Here is a 15,175-nt window from a genome sequence, read left to right on the forward strand (position 1 = left end):
TTGGCGATATTGTTCATTGTTTCCTCTAACTCCCTCTCCAGTTCAAAATCTAATGAAACATCACTATCGTGGTCACTCTCATTATATGAAAGGTCAGTGCTCACTCTCAGCTAATATTCCATTTCTTTGAACAAGATCCCATATTTACGCCCTCTATATGTAACAATCTAATGGTTCAAGACACAAACACCATGCAATGTGTGTAAGAATCGACATGCATTAACATTCTAAAACATAAATTAGGAGGAAAGCATTAAGATTCCAAAAAAGAGTTTATAATTAATTGATTATGCGCATTCAATCGCACCTTGAATACATTCCTTGGTTCCTTTGAAACCCTTTCTTTTTTGAAATTTGTCTATTTACACATTCAATGTCTTAAAAGATGGTTCAAGTTCCATGTCATTTAGTGAAATTTTGTATAAGCCAAGAAAATCGGTTAAACTTAAACCTAGGATTATAAGTGATAACAATTAATTTGAAAAACATATCTGAAGAATTTACGATTTAATTAAAAAAGAGTAGCTATGGTTATACTAAGACTAATCCCTAAACCAAACTACAATGTTTTTTTGCAACTTGCCACCAATAAATGAAGATATGAATAAATGGAATTTGGAAGCAGCTGACTTGTTATTCACATTTGTTGGAAAATTGTATAAGAAAAAGTTAGATTTTTGGACATTTCAAATGAATTTAATTCTTGTTAAAGAAAACATAATTGCGCTCACGTATATTGCAATTTTGTAGTTTTCATAAACATCCTTAACAGAATTCTGCATTCCAACTTTGGAAAGAGACATTTAGGGACACTTGTCATTTCAAATTTCAACACACCCCCTCTTCTTGTCAATAAAAGTCAAATAAGCAGTTCACAATATGCTGATCAAGGTCCGAAACAACGTATGCACCCCTCTTTTTATCTTAAATATGTTATTTTATATTTCCATGCCCATGTAAATGACTAAATTCTACTCTTCAAATGTATATATAAAGATAAATCCCACAAACATCAAATATAAAATTTCAAAGTCACCACCAATCTTTGTCTGTGTTTAACAAAAGAAAGACAACACATTTTCTTAGTTCATTCACCACACCAAAAATGAAATTGGTCCTATTCCTTGTTTTCACTCTCTTCCTGCAAGGAGCTTTTGGTAATTTCATCTTTATTTTACTTGTCATTTTTCCGGTTTATATATATAAAACAAAAAAAATTAATAATTTTTGCTTGTATAGGTGAAATTATATGTGAGGAATTACCAGTGGGAATGTGTTCTTTCTCTATTTCATCTTCTGGGAAGCGTTGTGTCTTGGAGAATTACGAGTCCAACAATGGTGGAATTGATTTCCAGTGTAAGACATCTGAGATTGTTGTGAAAGGGATGTGGGAATTAATTGAGAGCGATGATTGCATCAATGCATGTGGGGTTGATAGAAAAACGATTGGAATATCTTCAGATTCCCTCCTTGACCTTAAGTTGACTACCAAGATTTGCTCCACCGAATGTCACCAAAATTGCCCCAACATTGTTGATCTTTACTATAACTTGGCATTAGGTGAAGGTAACAACTAACAAACATTTCCTCTATTTAACAAATGCGATAATTGGACTTTATTTTGTCAATCAAGACAACAATATAATAAGTGAAAGAAAAACAATGATTTGTAATTATTTGTTATATATGATTCTTTAAAATTCCAGGAGTTTATTTGCCGGAATTATGCAACGTACAAAGGACAATGGCACGACGTGTGATGATGTCACAAGTTTTAAGCTCTGGAGAAGCTTCATCTCCATCCACGTACTCAGCTGCCAATGGTCCAATCTCCAGTGAATCATCAGGTGTTGATCATGCTGAAGCTCCCATGTAATTAGATTGAGAGAAGGAAAATAGTTTGTTTATTAATTATGTGACAAAAATATACCTGTACTCTTGTGTATGAGATGAGTTTTTTATGTTGTTTGTATCTATCAGTATTATTGTGAGACATTTTCGTAGATTTAATGATCTTGTGTATGAGATGAGTTTTTTATGTTGTTTGTATCTATCAGTATTATTGTGAGACATTTTCGTAAATTTATCATTAAATCGGCAGTTTATGATAAGTTTAGATTGGGGGTGGTAATATTAAATATGAGAATGGATAGATAAAGGGTAGTGAGTCTACTTTTAATACTTCAAATTGAATTATTATTACTTTTAACAAGAAAGAAATGTTTTGAATTAAAATCCATAGGTTCTAGAAATCATCACTCAAAGAACAAACATTATAGTAAGTAGTAACAAACATCACAACTAGCATAGAGCATACGACTTAAAGCATATAGATGTAGTAAAGAAATTAAAAATGTTTCAATGCCATCAAAAGCAAAGCTTGAGACTTTGATAAATACCAAATGTAGGAACATGAAAAAGAGGTTTAACATGCAACCTCATTGGTAGCAAAAGATTAAAGATAAAAATAAGATTTTTCAAGAAAAGGAAACATCAATTGCATCTAAGCTTGTGTGATTTATCTAAGAAAATGATCCTCTAAGTTGGCATAATAGGGTAACTAATAATCATGTGGCTTGATTTTGAACTTGTGTTTCTGATTGAGATTGTGGTGTGATGATTTGTTGAGTTTTATTTGAGTTAGGAATGTACTTCCAACAACGCTTGTGAACACCACTGATTTTCTTTGGAGCATCAGCAGCTGCTATACCTGCATAATCACCAATGTTTTAGCACCATCACTATCCTTAACTTTTTCACATTCAATTCAAATTGATATGATCAAGCATGTGATAATCCTTCTGTTTGAGTATTCAATTCAAATGTGAAGAACATGTATTGCATCTCATCACTATCCTTAACTTTTTCACATTCAACAAACCATCAAAACCAAAAACTCTAGTGCAAACTAGGAAAAAATCTAACAGTTACCGAAAGAGAATTCAGAACTCACCGTCTTTGTGAACAATTCCCCAAGCCTTCCCATGCTTACCATCCTGTAAAAAGAACAAATTTACAAACAGTTTGCAGAATTTTCAGTGAGAATAGAATAACATTTGAAATGCAAGATAAATTATATCGATTCTGCACAAGTGGAAGTGTAGCTCGTTGTTTGGAAGTAACTAACAACTCAAAAACCCTCTCAAAAAAGAAACCCCCAATGCATCACAACATACCAATAAACCTAAAATAGACACGATTTGAATCTGTTAGCGAGAGATAAGCGGAGAGAGGGGGGAGACAGACCTTGTAGAGATTGATCTTGGTGATCTGATAAGCGACGCCAGACCAGTGCGTCTTAGCCATTTGATAACCGATTCCCCAATTAGGAAGAAACTGGGCCACCTCAAACAAGTTCTTCTTCTTCTTTCTTTTCGATTTTGAAACTGATGTACTAGGGTTTGAAGCAGAAGGCGATGCAGAAGCAGGCGTAGATGTGCTCAAGGTTCTTCTGGTTAAGTTAAAAGACAACTGCTTCCATGAACTACCAATCGAAGCGATTGATCTGCTCGCCATGTTCAGGTGCTGGTTGCGGCCCCTTCGTTCTTCCCGTTCGGCGATTTCCCTTTTGATACCTTCATTCTCAATTGTTTGTTATATCCCTTGAAGTTTCTGCTAGTTGCATATTATACCTACAACTTTAATACTTTTAGTAATTTGGATCCCAAATATTATCTTTGCTTATTTAAGTCCCTCAAGTTTACTGTTTTGGACGGGCATCATCTTTACCATCTACTTCATCGTTCATACTAGGGGTGTGCGCGGTGCGGTTTGGTGCGGTTTAAAGCCAAAACCGCAAACCGCACCGCGCATGCGGTTTGAGTTATTTAGAAACCGCACCACGAACGTTCAAAACCGCATTCTGCGGTGCGGTTTGGTGCGGGCGGTTTATGCGGTTTACATGCGGTTTTGCGGTTTGAGTAATTATTTACTTTAAATTTAATGACAATAATATCATTGTCGTCACTAACGACTCACTAAGTGGTAATTAAAAATTTTGGTGGTCATTGAATTGTGGTCATTAACTACTTATGAATATACATAAGTTAAGAAAATATAATGACCATAAAATAATGGTCACTGAATGTTAGCTGAAAATGAAATTGAGATAAAAAAATATGGTCATTCCATTAAATTTTGCATTAAATTTTGGATTAATTAAGATTACATTTCAAAAACTTAAGATAATGCCATTAATTTAGGACTTATCAAATTATTTTCGAATATATATATATATATATATATATATATATATATATATATATATATATAATCATTAATTAATTTTATCAATGCGATGCGGTTTAAACCGCAATTTTGTAATCGTAAACCGCAAACCGCACCGCATAATGCGGTTTAACAAAAATACAAACCGCAATCCGCACCGCAAGTGTTTCAAACCGCATTATGCGGTGCGGTTTGGTGCGGTGCGGGCGGTTTATACGGTTTGTGCGGTTTATTGCACACCCCTAGTTCATACGTATAATTTTGCAACAAATTGCTGGTTTTTCAAAAAAAAAGTTAAAATTGGAACAAGAACCGCTCTCAATCGGTACTATACTTTAGGAGCTAGAATATCAAATGATGTTTCTATAAAGAGTAATATATTATGTATACGTGATGATTTTTAAATAAGGTTAATACTATAAAATGATAACCAATAATACTCAATTTTCTCCTTAGGTCGTTTATATTTTAATTGTAGTAAATAACACTCTATTTTCTTGGGTCCACATAACGCCACTAGCTGCATTTTAATCGGAAAATCTTGCGATATTAAATATGACGGTGGACACAATGTCATATCCACAGACATAAATAAACAAACCATGCCATATTGAATTTCACAATAGATGTCATGTAAAATTTAATATTAATTAACCCGGCTGAAATTTATTCCAATGATCCACTGAGAAACCGAAAAAATTACAATTGTCTATTGAATACGATTAAAAGAAAAATGAAACAAACATGGTTTTTTTAAACGTAGAATTGAATTAAAAACTAACAAGGAACTAGAAAAGATATTACAAAGACCAAATGGTAGTAATTGGGTTTTGCAACCAAGCTACCCAGTTAATGATAAGCTTAGAGCTCATAAGAGAAATCCAAAAAAAAAAAAAACGATTGTGTTAAAATGTAATCAGATATAAGAGCGTTTAAAGGCTTAACATCGTCAAACATCTAGGTGTTCATATGCTTCCACAATACCCACATAGTAGAAATCAAAATAGCAACAAGAGATTTTCATTTCAACACGGTAAGGTTGCATTGCTCCTCACATGCAAAAAGATCCGATAAACTGTAAAGATTTGGTTTATCAATATTCTACCATCTAGCGATTTGGTTCCAAATAGAATTAGCCACCAAACACAAGAAAAAAAGATGTTGAAGATCATCTACATGTAAATCACATAGGACACACAAAAGATTATCCACTTCGATTCCTTTCTTGTCCAAATTGTCTTTTGTTGGAATTTTATTAACGTGCAAACGTCAACCTAACACATCCATCTTAACATGAATCCAAGTATTCCATCACATGCGCAATTATTCAAAAATCGAATAAACTGAGAACTCGCCTGAACCATCAAAACTCCATTACCATCTATCACTTTGAGTGCTTAACATGAATTTATTCAAAAGCTCTCAAATACGTAAGACTCCCATCCCCAGTGCGCACTTCCTCCCATAAATGAGTAAGCTCCAAAACTCACTTTGAATGCTTAGCATGACTTGATTCAAAAGCTCTCAAATGCGTAAGACTCCCATCCCAATTACGCACTTCCTCCCGGAAATAAGTAAGCTCCAACACGCGTAAACTCTCATATCCATACCTGATTATAGGAAATCGAGTTTTTAAATTTGTATCTCCAAACCACACTTCCTTTCTGAAACATTTAAGACTCCCATCCCCAACCTTTTTAACGTGAAACTTATCAAGATCAATACCTTGTCTTTGAGATTATTGACGATCTAAGAATACCGTCCCACAATATTGAAGCATTTCCTTGAAAAACACATCTATTTAAATATCTATCATCCTCGTAAATAACCTTGATCACACATACCTATAGAACAGAGGGAGTATTCAAGAAAAGTCATTTCCATTTATAGGGCAGACGTAGGATTTCATAGTAGGTGTTGTTGACAGCATATTTTTTTACTTAGTGGCACAATAGTAGAAAAAATAAAAAATCAAAAAAATCAAAAAAATTTACACTACGTCCGAAAAAACAGGGGTTGTCGGTGCCACTATGAGCACCATAGTGGAACTGCCTTTGTCCATTTAGATTAAAGTATTTTATTAAACGCGAAAAGGCTGACAATACCAAGTACATCATCTTGTCTACTCGCCATCATTTTTTCCATTTAATTCAAGTGAGTTTTTGTTCACTAATTTTACCACTCACATAGAATTGATTTATGAGAGATTCCAACTTATTAATTATTTTTTTCGGAACACAAAAAATAGATAGATAAGTATGAGTGTTATTAGTTTAGATCTAACGAATTTAATGAATTACTCCTAAAGGATCACATCAAACTAGCGCTAGTTGATACGAGTTACTTTGGGAAAAAAAGGACTAAAGTCAAATTCATTTGGGCATTCTCCCGATTCAAAAAAATCAATTGGACCAAGTATGAGTTGTCGATCAAAACATATATGGATAGAACCTATAACGGGGGCTCGAAAAACAAGTAGTTTTTGTTGGGCTGTTATCCTTTTTTAGGCTCATTGGGATTCTTGTTGGTTGAAATATAGAGTTATCTTGGTAGAAATTTGATATCTTTATTTCCGTCTCAGGAAATAGTTTTTTCCACAATGAATTGTGATGTCTTTCTACGGAATTGTGGGTCTTTTTATTAGCTCCTATTTATGGTGCACAATTTCGTGGAATGTAGGTAGTGGTTATGATCGATTTTATAGAAAAGACGAAATAGTGTGTATCTTTTGTTGGGGATTTCCTGGAAAAAAAATCGTCGGGTCTTCCTCTGATTTCTTATAAAATATATTAAATCTTTTAGAATAGATGTGAAAGCAGGTATTTATGCTCGTCGTGTCCTTTATATGGATATCAAAGGCCAGGGAGCCATTCCATTGACTCAGACTGATGAGAATTTTACTCCACGGGAAATGGAACAAAAAGAAGTTGAATTGGCCTATTTCTTGTGTGTACCAATTGAAGTATTTTAAGAAATGAGTCGGAATGCTTTCTCAGCAGGAATGCAAAAACGCAAGAATGTTTTTTTCCATAACATAACTTAATTGAGGTTTCATCAGTTGATTGATTCGATTCAAAGCAAACATATATGAAACAAGTATCAAAAAAAACTATTTTGGGGATCTTTTAGATGTATCGAAATATGCATAACTCAATTCAATAAAAAAAAATCAGATCGAAATATCTCATAATAACCATTTAGAAATAAAAAAATTCCATATTTTTAACTTGTTGTAATTGAGACTTTAGAGATCATATATTGTAATTTTTTCGAAGCTTTTTTTATACTTTTTGTGCTCTTTATTTGAATCTCTTATAATGAAAATTAGCAAATTTATGTCGTTTTTTACCATTCATTTTTTACAATATTCTTCAAAAATTTCTCTCAATTATTCTATCCCTAACTACGCATAGTAAGTTCATTTTTTTCGAAATATTAGAGATTTTGTGCATTCATCGAAAGGTAATATGTGCTTCAGATTTGACCAATTGAGATATAAGTAAACATTATTTTTTTTATTATTTATCCATTCCAATTTTTCGTCTATTTCTATATTTTTTTCTAAATTCATAGGTTCGATAACTTGTAATAGAACTGAGGCGTGAAAGAAATATTAGATTATATAGAGTCGACAGAGAAATATTAGATTATATAGAGTCGACGAATGTGATGGGTTCATTAACAATTCAAAGATGAAAAAATGGAAGGAAAAAAAATCATTAACGCATCTTTTATATTTTGCATCTATAGTATTTTTGCCTCGGTGGATTTCTCTCTCGTTTCAAAAAAGTATGGAATCTTGGGTTACTAATTTGTGGAATATTAGGCAATCGGAACCTTTTTTGAATGATATTGAAGAAAATATATCTTTATATTATAAATATAAAATATAAATAATAATAACATGTACAAATAGTAAATCGAGGTACTCGTTTTGGTGCCTTTAGCAGCCCTATTTCCAATCGCAATGGCTTCTTTATTTCTTCATGTTCAAAAAAACAAAATTGTTTAGAGCCGATAGCACAAAAACCCATCTACTTTTTTTTTTTTCAAAACTGACACTTGTATCATAACACAAATTTCCCGGAAGATGTCTTAAAGCATGGCATCCTTCCCCCAACCGACAACATTTAAACTTCCAATATGGCTTTAAGCATAATGTATAATAATGGTTCATTCAAATCAGTCTGACTTTTTAGTTTACACATCGATCCATCTCATGTTTTATGTTTTTTAGTAGAAATCTTGCTGCGGTGTTGCCGTATGTGTGACTAGCCTTACATGTTTACATGTCAATCTCATTTGTTTTTATGATAACAAACATAAAACCTAAATCTTGTTAACTCGTCATTAATGTTTCATAATTTCAAGATAAATCAAGACTCAAACTATACACTAGACAAATTATGCTTCAATTTATCAATTGGTTTTTGCCTCCGGAAGGATGTTGGGTTGCATCATTTTGCTTGAGTTTATTTGAAAACAAAATCAACATTTATTGTCCATGTGGCAATAAGATACGTTTTCATTGAAGATTCACCATGGTGGCAGGGAACCCTGCAAGAATGTACAATGATTATGGTTCTTTGGCACTAGGAAACGACCAGGATGTGCTAGTAGTGCTTAATCTATCAAAGAAACGAATTCACACTTACACGACACATGAAGGGAGCAGGTTGAAAGGCAAAAGCTTACGCAAACATAACTCAAACCATATTCAACAGTAACCCAAGATTCTTTAGGTGGAACAAAAATCACCCAGTAATTCATAGCATAAACATCTGCTTTCTTTTAAATTGTTTCCACAGCTAACAACTAGAAATATCATAAATGGTAGTTGAGATTACAACCACATAATACACATTACCCACATAATACAGATTACGCCTCCTCTTCATACTCCTCTTCCTCCTCATACTCCCCCTCTTCATCAGCAGTCGCATCTTGATACTGCTGATACTCCGACACCAAATCATTCATATTACTCTCAGCCTCAGTAAACTCCATCTCATCCATACCTTCACCAGTGTACCAATGCAAGAAAGCCTTCCTCCTAAACATAGCAGTAAACTGTTCACTCACACGCCTAAACATCTCCTGAATGGAAGTTGAATTCCCAATGAAAGTAGACGCCATTTTCAACCCTGTTGGAGGGATATCACAAACAGTTGACTTCACATTGTTTGGGATCCACTCCACAAAGTATGAAGAGTTCTTGTTTTGAACATTTAGCATTTGCTCATCGACTTCTTTGGTGCTCATTTTACCACGGTAGATGGCGGAGGCTGTGAGGTAGCGGCCATGGCGGGGGTCGGCGGCGCACATCATGTTTTTGGAGTCCCACATTTGTTGGGTGAGTTCCGGGACGGTTAGGGCACGGTATTGTTGGGACCCACGGGAGGTGAGAGGGGCGAATCCAACCATGAAGAAGTGGAGACGCGGGAATGGAATCAGATTCACAGCAAGTTTTCTTAGGTCGGAATTGAGTTGTCCTGGAAACCTTAGACAGCAGGTGACTCCGGACATGGTTGCAGAGATGAGATGATTAAGATCACCAACTGTTGGAAAAATTTTGGTTAGTTAGTTGATAAAACTAAAGGAAAAAAGAGGAAGAGGAACTGTAGGAACTTACAGCTTGGAGTTGTGAGTTTGAGTGTTCTGAAGCAGATATCGTAGAGTGCTTCGTTGTCAAGAACCATACACTCATCTGCATTTTCAACAAGCTGGTGGACAGACAATGTGGCATTGTAGGGCTCGACAACTGTATCAGAAACCTTGGGAGAAGGGAATACAGAGAAAGTCATCATCATTCTATCGGGATATTCTTCTCTGATCTTTGATATCAGAAGAGTTCCCATTCCTGATCCTGTTCCACCACCAAGGGAATGGCAAACTTGGAAACCTGCAGTCAATTTGATGATTAAATACTCTATCTTCTAAACCACTCATCAATCATCCAACGCACATGACAAATCAAAACAATGCGATAAACCAACCCCAAATTCCCATCCATTCATCATACAAGGTATAAAACCAACTCTAAAACAATTTGCTAACTGATTTCACACGATATCATAAAATATAGTTACTCTAAAGCGTATATACAAGACATTTAGACAGTAGATCTAGAGTTTCTACCATTGTAGATATACATAGAATTTCGAACTTCAAACCAACCATTTCTCATGATCCATCTAGACAAGTAAGAAAAAACGCCTTGAAGGTCGAGCCTTAGACATAGGAAAACAAATCTAAACCACATCGCTAAATGAATTCACAGAATCCAACATATGATACATACACGAAGCAGATCTATCATTTCAAAGAGCGATCTAAAACTTCAAAAAACATAACAGAAAACAAAGCAGAAACGAGCATAAACGTCCAGATTTGAATATATACCTTGCAAGCAATCACAGTTCTCAGCCTCCTTCCTAACCACGTCGAGAACCGAATCGATCAATTCAGCACCCTCGGTATAGTGTCCTTTCGCCCAATTGTTACCAGCGCCGGACTGGCCAAAAACGAAGTTATCAGGTCTGAAGATCTGTCCGTAAGCACCAGATCTGAGACTGTCCATGGTACCAGGCTCCAGATCCATGAGCACCGCGCGTGGAACAAACCTTCCGCCACTAGCCTCATTGTAATAAACGTTGATCCTCTCGAGCTGGAGTTCAGAGTCTCCGGTATACTTCCCGGTAACATCGATGCCGTGCTCTGCACACACGACCTCCCAAAACTTGGCACCAATCTGGTTACCACATTGGCCTCCTTGAATGTGAAGAATCTCACGCATTTTCAAATGGAAACGAAGGAACGAAAAAACTAGGGATAAGAGACAAAGTTGCAGAAGAGAGAGAGAGAGAGAGAGAGATTAGGGTTTGCAATAGAGAGTGAAACTGTAGTGAAGAAAAGGGTATTTATCAAGTCTTGGATGATAGGATAATACTTTTTCAAGAGCTAAAAGTATTGAATACAATGTACGCTCAACTTTGATGCATGACGTACAATTCGGTTTATTGTTTTGGGTTTGAAATTAGTGTTTTGTAATCTGGAAAAGTTAATTTTATGTCCCCTCACGGCTCTAGAAAATTTTTGATTTTGAAATTCAAATTGGTGCATGAAACAGTGGACGGGTAAATTTTGTTTGAACTTGTAAGATCCAACAGTTGCTGTGAAATATTATCTCGATAGTTTAAACAAAATTACAACGGATACAAAATAAAAAAGTATTTATATTTCACTAAAAGTATTTTTTAACAAAAAAGTTTACCTAAAATACTTTTTAAGTACCTTAAAATATTTTGTCTAAAATAATAATAATACATAAAATTATATTAAAAGCTGATATCTATATTTTTGTAGGAATAAAAATTAGACAAAACTGCAAAAATTGTCCCCATGGTATTCATTTTTTCTGACGTTTAGTCTAAACGTCAGCCTTTTTGGCTTCATTTAAACTAGTTTCGTTGTGGATTTGATTCCTCGGTAAACTGAAATGACTTTAATACAAATAGGGTATTTATTTTCTATTTTTCTTTAATGTATAAATGTTACTGTAGCTCAATCATCTTACAAGTTTTGGTTTAAATGGTCCCTATTTTTTATTTTTTTTGCATTTGAGAAGAACAAAGTCTTAAAAAAACCGATGCTTAAAGCCATTTTGTTCAAAGTGGAAGGGTGGAGCCGGTAAACCTTATCCTACTCACCATTATTGAAACACGCATCATCGAAATTAATCCACCTAAGCTGCCATGTCATCTTCTCGTTTAATGAGCTTGCCCTACAAAACATTTTATAAAAAACTCTCCGGCTGTCTTCTTCCCCCTTTTTGTCGTACTTTTTCTCTAAAAAGTCGTTCTCATGGCGGTTTACATGAGGATCGAACTTCACTTTGCTGGGTTTTTTACGAGATACCCCGGAATTAGTTATACGGATGGAGCGGAACAAAGGTTCGAAGATGTTGATTTTGCTGGAATGGACAGAAACGAGTTTGTTGAGTTTCTACAAAGATTTGCAAATGAAATGTGTGTAAATGTTTATTTTTGCATGCCTGAAATAGACTTTCCTGATGGATTGAGGATACTAGCTACTGAAATTGACTACCAAGACTTCATCGAATAGTGTAAATACCTGCCGAGGTTGGCTTGATCTTGCCATCCTTTATATCTTACAAGTACTTGAGGAAGCTTATCTTCCAATGCCATTTGTCATGGTAGTAGAAGCAGGCAGCCTCTTTTGGATCAGAGGAGGGGGCTTCAGAACTAGACTTGCCTTTAGGGTCATTACTTGACAACCCGACTTGAGACTTTCCCTTCCAGTTCTGCTTTGAGGGAGCTTTCCTCTTCTTCCCCTTCCCTTTCCCTTGCCCAATGGCCAAGACGGAAGTAGCAGTAGGAGTGGATTCAATACCTTTTTCCTTTCAATCCACTTTCAGCAGTTCTCAACAAGTTTTGAAGTTGACTCAACGTGACTTCCTCTTTGTTCAAATGATAAGTCATTTTGAACATATCATAACAAGAAGGCAATAAGTGCAAGACTATGTCAATAGCCAATCCCTCATCAAAGTTCACATTAAACTTCAAGAGACAATCCACATAGCGCTGCATGCGTTGCAGGTGGGTCGTGACGGACTCTCCGTCCTTCATCTTGGTGGTAATGAGTGACTTAACTATCTAATACCTTTCTTGACGTGCTCTTTGATGGTACTTCTCCATCAAGTCCTTGCACATCTCGTAAGGCCAATAGTCCTCATAAAACCGTTGTACCTCAGGAGACATATATGCCACCATGATACACGACACTTTGGTCGCGTCTTTGTAGTGGGCCCTATACTCGGCTATTTCTTCAGGAGTAGCTTTTGTTTCATCTATCTCATTCAACTCTTTGTCGAGGACATATTCCTTGTCTTCGAATCGCAAGGTCATCCTAATGTTGCGCATCCAATCATTAAAGTTGGAGCCATCGAATGTGACATTGGCACAGATCCTCAAGAACGAGAAGGTGCTCGAGGAGGAGGGACTGGAAGCGTTGTTGGAAGTTGACATCTACAAAAGAAGAAAGACAAAAAAATTTGATTAGATAACGAAATCCTTAATATAACACCCAAATGAAATATTAAGGCTAGGATCCAACTAAATAATTCACAATTCAGAAGAGGGATGTCGTAATCTAAAACAGCCCAAAAATACGACCCAAAAATTTTCGTTTAATTACTAATAAAATCATACACTGAATATCATATCATAGCAACCGTACGTCAAATATCTCAAACCATAGTAAAATATCATAATAAAACTGTATCAAACTGTATCATCTCATATCTAAATAAACTGATCAAACTCCCAGGACTAAACTGAAGCCGTGGTGTGTGCGATGCCATCATCCCGAGCTCTTCCCTTTACTTGCGGAAGTACCTAAAACCAAAACTGAAACTGTAAGCACAAAGCTTAGTGAGCTCCCCCAAACTACCACATACCATACAATAACATATACGCAACTACTGGGCCTTGCCCACTGCATCGGACCGAAGTCCGGAAACTGCATCGGACCGAAGTTCGGAAACTGCATCGGACCGAAGTCCGGAACTAACCAGGGCCTTGCCCTCTGCATCGGACCGAAGTCCGAAAACTGCATCGGACCGAAGTCCGGAACTAACCAGGGCCTTGCCCTCTGCATCGGACCGAAGTCCGGAAACTGCATCAGACCGAAGTCCGGAACTGCATCGGACCGAAGTCCGGAACTGACTGAACATAGCATAACATAATCACAACTATTTGCATAAAAACATATACTGCATACTGCATCGGGCCGTAGCCCGGAACACATAACACATAAATCATGTCTGAGCCACGAAGGCATCAAACATACTAGCTACTGCATCGGACCGAAGTCCGGAACTACTGCTAACTAAACGGGCCGGCATTGTGGCCGTAGACCCGTTCCTACTGGAAGGAAACTCACCTCGTGATGCTGACCTGAATAAAGTAATGAACTAAAAGTCAAAGACAAGTTAACTCTAGATTATTAAAAAAAAAAAAAAAAAAAAAAAGGGACGAAAGAGAAGAAACTGAACTCCTGAATGAGAAATCCCTGACTGCTGCTCCGGCTGCTTCCCGGCTATCAAGGGAAATAAAACACTAAATCAGAATAGGGATCCTCCTATGGGTAAAATGACCATTTTACCCCTGCTATGGCATGGGTCACAATATGGCCCAAACCCTCAATTCCTTCTAAGTCCATTAATGGCCCCACTATAGGCCCACTAAAGGCCCAATTTTCTATATTGGGCCCAAAACCTTTTATTGGGCCTTACTCAAGCCCAATACTAATCCTTGGACCCAAAGCAACTGAATTCTGATGGCCACTAAGGCCCAAAGACCCTAAGTCTAAAACTTAGCCCACACCGAGGCCCAAACACTCGAAGTCCAAACTGGCAGCGTACGCGGGGCGTACACCAAGGTACGCTGAGCGTACTGGCTGCTGGCTTGTACGCCCAGCGTACAGCCCCGTTAAGCCAAAAATCCCATTAAGTGCTTAATAATCCGATCCAGAAGCTACAAATCCAGATCCTAAGCTTGTTCCACGTCTTAAGCCATAAAGTTGCTTACTTGATGGCTTACAAGTCTCATAAAGGCTCAAACTTCCATAAATAACATTCTACTTCCATGGACTTAACTAGATCTCATGCATGGTTCCATATAAGCCACAAAGGTTGCAACTTTATTGCTAGGAAGATGTTTCTGAGCCTTAAGGATGGTAATCCAAGCTCCACAACCGACTTACAAGATCAAGACTCAACCTTTGGACCTAAAAAGGTCCAAACTTCCATAACCTAGATCTAGAAGGAAAGAGGAAGAAAGTTCAGAACTTTATACCTTCCTTTGCTGACAAAGAATGAGTCTAGACCAGATCTCTGAGCTCAAGCTCCTTCTCCAACTTTTGTTTT

At 36.3% G+C, this 15,175-nt stretch overlaps 2 protein-coding genes across 2 annotated transcripts; both read right to left on the reverse strand.

Moving 5' to 3' along the window:
• Window positions 1-2,362: 2,362 nt before the first annotated feature.
• Window positions 2,363-3,585, reverse strand: LOC145136083 (uncharacterized). The gene is made up of 3 exons (XM_079070277.1): window positions 3,247-3,585; window positions 2,954-2,996; window positions 2,363-2,710 (listed from the first exon to the last, which is right to left on the reverse strand). Exons 1-3 carry the CDS (start codon window positions 3,514-3,516, stop codon window positions 2,568-2,570), a joined length of 456 nt encoding a protein of 151 aa, XP_078926403.1. The 5' UTR covers window positions 3,517-3,585; the 3' UTR covers window positions 2,363-2,567.
• Window positions 3,586-8,918: 5,333 nt separating this feature from the next.
• Window positions 8,919-11,129, reverse strand: LOC145138059 (tubulin beta-1 chain-like). Its single transcript, XM_079072208.1, has 3 exons — window positions 10,630-11,129; window positions 9,860-10,129; window positions 8,919-9,785 (listed from the first exon to the last, which is right to left on the reverse strand). The coding sequence occupies exons 1-3, from the start codon at window positions 11,021-11,023 to the stop codon at window positions 9,109-9,111; spliced, it is 1,341 nt and encodes a 446-aa protein (XP_078928334.1). The 5' UTR covers window positions 11,024-11,129; the 3' UTR covers window positions 8,919-9,108.
• Between the last annotated feature and the right edge of the window lie 4,046 nt (window positions 11,130-15,175).

This window comes from Lactuca virosa, chromosome 9 (assembly GCF_052849685.1).
Source record: "Lactuca virosa cultivar CGN04683 chromosome 9, Lactuca_virosa_CGN04683_v6, whole genome shotgun sequence".
Lineage (NCBI taxonomy): Eukaryota > Viridiplantae > Streptophyta > Magnoliopsida > Asterales > Asteraceae > Lactuca > Lactuca virosa.

Coding starts and splice junctions, on each gene's coding strand:
- LOC145138059 (XM_079072208.1), bottom strand. CDS start 11,023: ATGCGTGAGATTCTTCACATTCAAGGAGGCCAATGTGGTAACCAGATT. Junction 10,130..10,629: donor GAACTGTGATTGCTTGCAAG/GTATATATTCAA, acceptor AATTGACTGCAG/GTTTCCAAGTTTGCCATTCC. Junction 9,786..9,859: donor CAAACTCACAACTCCAAGCT/GTAAGTTCCTAC, acceptor TTTTTCCAACAG/TTGGTGATCTTAATCATCTC.
- LOC145136083 (XM_079070277.1), bottom strand. CDS start 3,516: ATGGCGAGCAGATCAATCGCTTCGATTGGTAGTTCATGGAAGCAGTTG. Junction 2,997..3,246: donor CCAAGATCAATCTCTACAAG/GTCTGTCTCCCC, acceptor TTCTTTTTACAG/GATGGTAAGCATGGGAAGGC. Junction 2,711..2,953: donor GGGAATTGTTCACAAAGACG/GTGAGTTCTGAA, acceptor GTGATTATGCAG/GTATAGCAGCTGCTGATGCT.